General features: G+C 40.1%; 1 protein-coding gene across 1 annotated transcript in view; it reads left to right on the top strand.

The window, feature by feature from the left end:
• Nucleotides 1-2,898: 2,898 nt before the first annotated feature.
• Nucleotides 2,899-10,517, top strand: part of igsf9ba (immunoglobulin superfamily, member 9Ba) — a gene marked incomplete at both ends in the record, with an annotated part of 67,793 nt that continues 60,174 nt past the window's right edge. The window contains one exon of the mRNA XM_079245775.1: nucleotides 2,899-2,962. Within this exon, the coding sequence (XP_079101901.1) occupies nucleotides 2,899-2,962 (64 nt within the window). The remainder of the gene's footprint in view (nucleotides 2,963-10,517) is intronic.

Consider the following 10,517-nt stretch of genomic DNA (forward strand, 5'->3'; position numbering starts at 1 on the left):
TTGTCCTGCCTTTTGGTAGCAGCCACCATCGGGCTTTCCTAACAGAGCTGTAAATCTAATACAGTTACTTAAGAGATTATATTTACTGTTCTTATCTCCTGCCTGCCTTGACTCGTAGAAAAAACCCTGAAAATAAAAATCCCCCCTGTGGTCCTGAAGCAAAATATCAAGGACTCCGGCTACTGAAGGCCCACACTGCGTTGTGATGTTGTGTCAGCACTGCTGTAACTTTAGGTGAGGGTTGGAGGGGGTATATGATGGTAATATGACCTTGTTTTGCTGTGCAGCAGTTGGTCAGTGGCAACTCCTCCATGCAGTCCTTTCTCCAAAGAAGAATTTAAAATGCAGAAGTGTGACTGCACAGGGATTCCCTGCCACACGGCTATTAATAATTAGGATTAATAATTTACAACTCATACCTTGTACTGTTTGTTCCATTGACTCTTTCCCTCCGGCTGTAATAGTCCTGGTCATAGCAGGCGCAGTGTTATGAGTTTTTTCTCGAGCATTCAACACTGGATGTCACACCTGTACCTGCTCATTCTGAAACATCTACACAGCACGGTGAGAGCTGCTGTGAGGGAGGAGCAGATGGTACCTATTCCATATCTGCTCATTACTGCATGTAGCTGGCTTTGTTGTAGAGAAGCTATTCCCAGCTTTTCTTCTTCTTTTTTTTTTTTTTTATCTGGAAACCCTTCAAAGAGAAAAGCTGCATCAATGTTTATCTCCCATGTTCATCACTGTGAACTCTCTTCACAGAACTGACAGTGAAGGGATGCAAAATCTAGGATTTTAAAGATGAAGTCACATTATGAATGTTTTGTTGTTTTTTTGTATTTCTTGTTTTGTTAATCATCTGGTGGTAAGTCAGAGTGAACAAATGGCATGGAAATTAAAGCTACTGTGAATGAAATGCGATGTAAACCCAGTGCTGCATGTTTAAGAAATGAACTAGTGTCTTCATCAACATCCACATGGTTAACTGACGGGAATAATGCAAGAAAACGACTTTACTGGTGAAAACTGAAAAAAGGGGGAAAAAAGTGACTCAAAGAATCAACTTGACATTTCATAGAACCTAAAATGGGATTATGCCACATGCAGGGTAAGAGGCAGTGCACCCCCCTGACAGGTTGCCAATCCACCACAAGGTCATTTGCTCTTTGCGTTTAGCTCATTCTGTTTTATTCTATTTTTGTTCTTGTTTTGTTTTTTCTGATTTCTCTCTCTTTTACTTTCTTTCAGGTCAGTTTTTGAGAAACATTTTGTTTTTGATGGCGACTTGTGTACACTGCTCCGTGCCTACAGCTGCTTTAAGCTCCAGCACCTGAAATGTAATTTATGTGTTTTATTCTCCACTGAGCGACCATACATATAAGGATTTTCATGGAACATGCTATCAAATATCTCCTGTAACATGACACTGGATGGTCTGGAGCTACACGGACTTGGAGGACCCTTGAATATGCACAGTGATTAGAAAATAAATGACAGTTTGATGCTGCATTTAGTACACAAATGGAGCTCAAGCAAGCTCAATGCATAAAGGTTAAAGGGTTCATAAACTCCTGCTAAACAGGAACCATAAGATCTATGCAACTTAGTTAAGTGATAATATCTTCAAATGCTTTCGATGTTACAATTTCACTACAGGGCTGAAAATGTTTGAGGAATGAAGTGAGGAGTCTGATCTGTGGTTTCATTTTTAGATTCTCTCTGATTTTATGGGAGGAAGATGACAGTCTTGAAAATAAGGAGGGAAGGGGGTGGGGGCAGAAATGTAGAGGCAAAATTTAGACTTATTCTGCTGACAATTAGTGGGGGTGTGGAGGGGGGGGGATTTAACTCGAAGCTCTTTAACGATAAATCACCCATCCATGTTCATGCTCCAGTAAAACACCACCAGCAGCAGCAGGCGGTGTAAAACGGGGTTATTTGGGTGAGATGTGAGCTGATTTTGAACAGTCAGAGGCTTTATGAATCCTCTGTAGCCGTGCATAGAAGGAAACCGAGGGAGATGTCTTATCAGTGCTAGACATGTGTGCGCACAGGGCAGCGTCATGGAATCGCATGTCCTCGCGACCGTCGAGGAAAAAACAAACAAACAAACAAACAAACAAAAAAAAACCCAAAACAGGCGAACCGTGTTGTGTGTATCGCCACACCCATTACACACAGCCAGGCGAGGCAAGGTGGCAGCAAAAGGAGCGTTTTCAGTCGGCGACATGACAACAACCGAAGGCGGATGAGTCACACGCCTCCACCAGCATCCCCCCCCCCCTCTTCTTCTTCTCACCACCTATACAGTTAAACCTGCAGCAAACATGGTTAGTGGCTGCCAGCGTTGACACGAGGAACACACGCAAAAAAGCTGCATGGATGAACTGACGATGGGCGGTGATGGTGCACGTGGGGCCAGTTTAGGAGAGGGTGTTTAAAGACGTGGACGCGGCTCTCCGTCAATGCGCATGATACTGCGGTTCCACTACTACGGCACGCTCCAACTCACCTTGAATCGGCGCACGGCCGCTTCGCTGTCATTCGGGTGCTGGGGCGTACGGAGAACCAATACACCGCCCCAAAGCCTCAATCAGCAGCCAATCCGATGACAGAAGAGGCGGACCTGTGGCTGCATTCTCACACTTGGTTTCACTATGCGCTCGTAAAACGGCTCCGTCTGCTCCAAACGCGGCGGTGCAGGTGCTCTGTCTCTTCGGGAGAGGATGCGGATGGAAGGACGGGGGAGGGAAGGGATGAAGGGAAACGCCACGAGGAAAGAAACTAGGATATGAAAAAGGGGGCTTTTTGCTAAGAGGCTGTGAGGTGCAAGGTCGAATATGAGAGATTGGTTGAACGGGGCACTTTGCGTGGTAATAGCTGGTCGGCAATAGTACTATGATTTGGTATGTGGCCACTCTGATAGCAAGTGTATTCAGCACGAGAGGAACGGCCGCTCAAGGTGAGTTGAAGTGCAATATATCTCGTGCCTCTCGTAGCGTGTGTGTTCTGCTGTGTGCGTTTGGTGCTGCTGGTTTTTTTTTTTTTTTTTTTTTTTTTTGTCATCGTGTGGCATTTTTGCATGGCAGGTCCCTATGAAACTGTAAGGCAATTTTCATTCTGACAAATGGCTGCATATCTTATTTGTCACGTGCAAGTTGAATCATATCAGGGATGCAACTGGATTGAAATGGCCTGGCTCGTATCCATGATGTCTGAAAGGGACTAATTCACATGCCTGTGATGCAAAATCCATGTGTCCACCACCGTGAGAGATCACAACAAAGATAGCCTGTTTGATATACTAGGATAAGGTCGGTGGGTGTAGTATCTGGAAAGCGTTTTTTTTTTTGGGGGGGGGAGGAATCAGCCAGCGAATTTGATGGGAAATGTTTCATAGCAAGCAGTCCCATTTGAGTTTCTCCAGAGAGGGGTGTGACCGTCTCAGCTCTCAAGATGGAAAAGTAGCTAAATAATGCATCACGTGTCAGACGAAATGCACTCTTGAATTTGATAGAAGCCATGGCTTCATGCATGGGGATTGAGATGCTGATTTTTCACGCTGCACACGGATGGAGTCACACTGCTGCACGAGACGCACGGAGCCCCTCCAGGCTGCTTCTCGCCTTGTGCTGATGTAAGAGCTTCACGGGATAGTCATTCCTGCACCTACAAACTGCACAGTATCCATTTTGTTCATATTTTTCTCTGAGCAATCCGTATTGACCCGTGTACTGACTTAACCTTGCTTTGCTACTTTTGTCCAGACGAGGGAGACATGTGCCAGGCTGTCGCCTGGTAACTGATCCCAATGACCCCCACATACCCAGTCAGAACTGGTCTGCACACAGGTCTGGCTCCTCCTGTGGTGCCAGACAGGGCCAAGATAAGCACAACATGAAAGCTTTCAGTGAAACGTGTGTGATTTATGAACAGATCACTAGAGTTTTGCTTTATATTTAATTTTTTTTTTACCTTCTGCAGGCGTTCATATGGTTCAATCCTATTGATTCAAAGGGGTTTTGTGTTAGTGCTGATATAGGTTTAAGTCCCACATGCTGAAAGAGAGAGTCACAAATCACAACATTGCTTGTAGGTAATTAGAAATAAGAGCCGGGGAACTTCTTGCCAGATGCTTCACTAAAGAGAAAAAAAACATCACACCAGCTGTAACTAAATTTTCAAGCAGGTAAAATAATAATACAGACAGGACATGACTGTCACAAGAGTTTAAGAATAAGTTTGCAGGTTTAATGGAATAAGGTGTAAAAAAGATGGCCATTCTTGTAAATAGTACCAATAATGGCAAAGGATAGTTAATTGGCATGAGATTAAAACCTTAAATGAAAGTGTCTGTTCTGGCACGCTCCTGAGCACTTCAGCTTGCAGCTGCCATAAGCTAAGGTAACATCTGCTGTCTCAACTTTTTTGTGCAAGACAAGACGGTGGTAATTTGTGTAGCCAAGTTTTTTTTTGCAAGAACGCAATTGATTGCATTTCTTTAAAAAAATGTCTTCAAGTACGCCTCTATCTTAATACAAAGCAGTAGCCATGCTTCCATGCTAGACCTCACCAGTTGTCATTCTGACAAAATGTTGGTCTGTACCTAATCTTAATCTTTCTAATAAGAATGAACAAAAAACAGGTTTAACAGCATCGATCACCTAATTTTACTTTGTTCATTTTACTCTGTGTGTGGAGGCTGCAGGTCAGATCTCAACTCCCTCCAAAACAAGGAGAAGAAAAGTTGGATCAGAGCAGCTTAGTTGAGCTGAAACTTGGCTCCTTTCTCATGAGTGGTATTTTGCTGCATGTGCACTTTGCTCAGTGTCAGGCATAAACAGGATCAGTGAGCCTACAAATAGATGTTTTCTTCCAGAAAAATGAAAGCATTGAAAATGTTATTATATGGTTGACGTTTGATGTTCTGTTTTGGCACAATTTTCACACATCATAATAGCTTAAGTGCATGACTGTACAACGTATATGAGATGGATCTACAATAATTTGGGGGTACCAAGACATACTATAAATGCACTCTTCAAAGTTTAATCATAATATTTAAGACAGTAATAACTGAGTCTGATGAAACAAAACAAGAGTGATTTGTAATATATCTTGGATATAAGAGTGCAGACATAAATCACTCAGCTTTTACATTTACCTAACTCAGTCAGATCATTGCTGTTTGTGTTGTTGAGGCTAAAGGCTGGGAACACATACGTGCAGAAATGCAATGAAATATGTGATATTTTGGCAAGAACTTATATTTAAACACTTACATTTTATTGGTGGTGCAGCAGAAGGCGAAGCAGGTCCCGTTTCCCTCTTGTACTGCTTTAAATCGTAAGGCTGTGAAGGTCGTATCATCTGCAAATTTGATTACTTTGAAATGGTGTGACATGTGCAATTATTAATATTCCTGGAGGCAAGAAAAAAGCATCTTTGATCATAAACTGACAAAGACGGTAAGTCTTTTAAAAGTGTTTAAACTGTTGCAGCACAACATATGCTTCTGGCCTTAAAACTGAGCTTCTGAAAGTGGCGCACTAATATTCATTATGTTTATTCCTGGAGACGTCATACCAAGATTGCTGAAGCTTAAATGACCTTTGTTATGGGTTGCCAAAGTGTAAAAATTGGGTTCAGTTCAGTAGTTTAGCTTTAAAAGTTGCTCTGGTGAGACAAGTATTTGCTCCTCCTCTGCAATGGGCGATTCATTGAATATTTGCACTGTAAAAACAGCAAAACTAACGACTACCAATCAATAAGTATATGCCACAGTTTCAGTAGTTCTGTTCTTCAGAATATTACCATACACCTGATAAAATGCTTCTTTTATTCTAACATTTTCAGGTACTTATACAATCAACTCAAGCTGCATCTATTTTTTTAGTGAAGTGATTTTGACATGATCTTTTAAGTGGGCGGTGAAATCCAAACCAATGTTATTAACATATTCTTGTACATCTTTGAGGAATGGATGGCTGAAGAGTTTTTGTCTTATAAAAGCTGTGTTGTAAGGTAGGCTTGCAGTAAAGAACCTGAAATTCTGGTGCACTGATTGCACCTATGAATGGTAGCTGCAGACTGATTCTGGGCTTTATCTGATTGATCTCTGCATCTCTACTGTAAAGTGCAAAAATACGCCTTGGGTCTCGGCCTGCAGTGCTGATAAAAGATAAGTCTTGTGTCAGATTTCCGTGACGTGACTGAAGCCCTATCCACTCTGTCCATTAAAAGCGGGTCTTTGTTGTGCTTCACTCTCCTGTTTGTAAAGACCAAAGGCGGAACGAGTCTTAAGTTGTTGCCGATGAGCCAGCAGCGAAGGTACTGTAGTCAGAGAACCAAGATCAATGCAAATGTGTTAGGAACAGCCGGCGTGGTGCAATATGCCCCGTTTACCAACAATGCTATTTGAAAGTGTGCGCTGCAATTCAGCCACTGACAGCAAAAGGACAATCTCCTTGTCAAGGGACAACTGATGCAAATTAGCTGCTAGGCTAACACTGTGCACATTTACATTTAGGATTTTTTTTTCCTTATGCTCATTAATATGGAACATGTGCCTCTCAAATAAATAAAGGGAATCAGCAAAGGCTTAATGAGGATGTCTCTTTTGCTTGATGGCTTGTGTGAAAAAGGCTGGTGATATGCTGCTGAAACAGCTCCTCTGTAGGCATGTTAGTAGTCATTTTTGTGTTACGTTGGTGAATTGGTTGCTTTCTATGGCTGCAGCATGCGCAAGTCATTTCATGAGTTTACTGATTCGGCACAGTTGTGAGATCACGTAGAATGGAGGAAAAGTTGGGACCTGGTAAAGCTTTTGCCTTAAAACAAATTTAAGCAGGCACATATTGCTCTAGGATTACTGTTATGTGATTTTTCAAGGGATATCAAAGCTTTCATCACGATGCAATATTTAGAAGTCTAATGGGATCCACAGATCTTTCACTCAAGCTGAACGTTCTTAATTTTTGTTTTATGTGGCTGCAAACTGAAATAACTGAGCTCTGTTTCGGCTGAATGCCATAAGTAAATGGTCCTGTTCACAGAGGTGGCAATTCCTGGTCCAGACAGTAAAAGTCCTGCCATGTTTTTAGATCTACCTGTACATTTAGAACAGGTGTTTTCACTAACAGACTTGTTCACCTGGCAAATAAACTCTGTTCATTAAATTCAGTTTGTTTGGTGACTGGTCAGAACAGCAGCAGGACTTTTACTCTCTGGACCAGGAATAGCCACTTCTGCCTGTTCACCTACATCTGCCAAGATGGCGATGGTAGGAACCGCCCACCGAGCTTCAATTCAGCTCTTCAGAAACCTATGGGTGACGTCACAGAGGCTACATCCATCTCTATATACAGTCTATGGTCACACTCTAACTCTCTTATTATAAGTAAGCAAAGTAAAACTGGTAGACTTTGAATTGCTAAACTGTTGCAGCCATTCGTTATTTTTTAGATTTAGCACTGTGTAAGATACAGTATTTTGGCCATAAAACCACTTCAAAGTCCACTGCAAATTGTTCACCTCATTCAGAGATTCACACAGAAAAGCTCAGGTATGAACAGTCAGTCCCATTAAATGGACATTCAGAGACATTGTTCAGTGCCAAGTGCCCATTGGGGAGACAGCATATGGTTAGAGAAACCTGGGGTTTGTTCAACAAAGTCAATGGTGACTTGGCAAGCAATCAAGATGAAGCAGGAGGGACGCTGATGGCAATATAGAAGTAATTAAATGTCATTGGAAAGTGTTGAGAAGTGGTTTATTTGAAGGGACTATTTTCAGCCGGAGTCACTGATGGCATATCTCTCAGGTGCTATGCTGGTGCTGTTTTTTAAGTAGCCATTGACCTGGCTTTTGGACAGCTGTTATTTATCACAAATACCTCTTTGTGAGCTGCTTCTCTGATTCACAGGTTTTTGATCTTCCTCGTGTGATGTGCCATGCCAATCTTTAAAGGAATGTAGGTGAAACAGAATGTGTAAAGGTGGAAGATTTGTCATTAACATATCTGGAAAACCCATCAGAGTCAAGGAGGCAATTGGGAGTCCTCCTACAGTTTCTGTTGGTCCAGCCTCGAATTATTGTTTAGATAGATGGTTTATGCATAAATATTGAAGCTGTTAGTGGTTTTAAATCAGGCTGATTTTGAAAAGGAGGTTGAGGAAAAGTTTTGGCAGCAAAGTTTAAATTTGTTGGACATCGGTAGTGGCTCCTAAACTGTTTCTCTTTTTTCAATTTCATCTTACTTTCTAAATTTTGTTTAGTTTTTTTATTCTCACCATTTAACAGTAACAAAACAAATTAAGCTTTGATAGTGTAAATCTTGTGATTGCTGCTGGAATATTTTTTCTTTTAAATGATTAAAATAAAAAATGAATGTGGTAATAACAGTACCTGAAGAATGCATTTGCTTTCAATTTCTTTTTTGACATGATATGACTATTAGCACTTTTAAAAAATAGCTCTTTTTGTCACACATGTTCTGCAACAAACACAAAATATGTTACACTCAAAAGTCATACTACATGAATATGGTGTGTTAAGGAGCATATTTATGACGCAATTACATTGAATTTCCATTTGCGTTAGCTCTTCACATCTTATTCTCTGCTCTCGTATGCTGTCCTAATACAGCTGAAGTCCCAGTAAAGCTGCTTTATTAACATCTTTTTCTGTTTGTGCAGTAATGAATGAAGAGAGTTGACCCATTGGCAACTTTTAAGGCATTTCCAGGCTAATGTTTGACTCTGAAAAACCCTCATTTTATTAACACATTGTCAGTTTGGTAAATTATGTTGTAATAATAGCAATGTGTGCGTTCTACTTTCCACTGTACATGGACGTACTATCATAGAAAACATAACTAGTTTTTATGGTTTCTCTCATATAGTGCACAGTCTCCAAATGCATCAAATACTAAAGCAAACAACATTTGCTACTTTTTTTTCTTCTTTTTTCCTCTGAAAAAACAGAGATTTTTTGTAGTTCCTGCAGCAGGAGGAAGACCTCATTCCTTCGGGGGCAATTGTAGCGACAAATAACTAAAAGTTGCTAGATTTATAGCCTGGTGCTTTGCAGTAATAGTCGAGCAAAGTATCTAAAAAGTGTCTCAATCCAATGATAAATGCACTGAGTGAAAAACCATGTTAATATCACCATCAGCAAATAATATTGTCTTCAGTGAAAATACCGTACACCATAGTTCCTCCTGCTCATACGCCATTGATATAAACAGAAAATCAACATAAGAAAACAGTCAACAACCACCACTTTTGACAAGTCATAGTTTAGCACCAAGATTGAATGTAAACAATGAATTAAACAAGATATTAACACAATCTAGTTGGTTCTGATTGTACAAAACTTCAAAATTCACACAGACACACACACACACACACACACACACACACAATATGTTGCCATTTACTTTCATAAACTCTGCATGTTGAGTCTGATGTCATGACTTCCTCTGTCCATGTGGGCCACTTTAGGGTTGTAGACTCTCTGTAGACCCACTTGAGTCTGATGTTCATTTTAAAACAATATTTTCTATTAAGTTTTAAGTACGTAACTGACCAACACAGTACAGCATTATGCACATGTACTCAAGTTAACACACAAACCAATACCCAAACACAAAAGCCTGCCTGTTAATCTTAAGGGAGGAAAAAGGAAAAGAATACATGTAAAGAGGGGTCAGTCATGAGACATGTTAAGAGTAAGCCAAACCTTACATGAGAATATCTTCTGCTATCACTTGAAGTGGTTTCCTAACATTGTTCCACCAGATCCCTCACCACAATGGCTGCCAATCCAGTATCTCATTTATAAGTGATGACCAAACCTTATAGAAAATCTTTATTTGCATGTCAAGTATTGCATTGGTGTCATGTCAAAAATAATGTTGTGGAAACTAGATATTGGAAGTTTGTTATCCATCAGTGGCAGTCACGTTTAAATTATAATGATAACAGCAATGCAACAAAAACAAACAGACAAACTAAAAATTTAGTAAATAATCAGAATTGCAGTGTGAATGTAGCCCAGGATGCTGTATACTAAAGACCAGAAATGAGTAACCTGTATAGGTAAATTTATAAGTGCCCTATAGCTTGTTATGGTTTCAACCAAGTTATTTGTATTAATGAAGAAAGTGTTTAATTTTTGTCAACATTAGTAAATAAATAAATAAATTAAAAACATGATTCAATAGCTGTGGTATTTAGAGGATGTGAATAAGAAACAGTAAATTTCTGCTTGTATGTAAGACTTGATATGAATTGAAATGGGAAATGGAAGCATCTCAGAAGCATGTCTGATCTTGATAAGATTAAAATTATATGACATAAGTTGAACTGACAGTGAAGTTTCTAAGTTTGAGAAAAACTCATCAAAAAGATACAATTTTATGTATTAATCGTATCAAAAAGGCTGGTGTTAGAGTGCCTTTATTTACTGCAGATCAGTCAAGAAAACATCCAATTCACATATCTTTTTTGTTGATT

The sequence above is a fragment of the Telmatherina bonti genome, assembly GCF_933228915.1.
Source record: "Telmatherina bonti genome assembly, chromosome: 9".
Lineage (NCBI taxonomy): Eukaryota > Metazoa > Chordata > Actinopteri > Atheriniformes > Telmatherinidae > Telmatherina > Telmatherina bonti.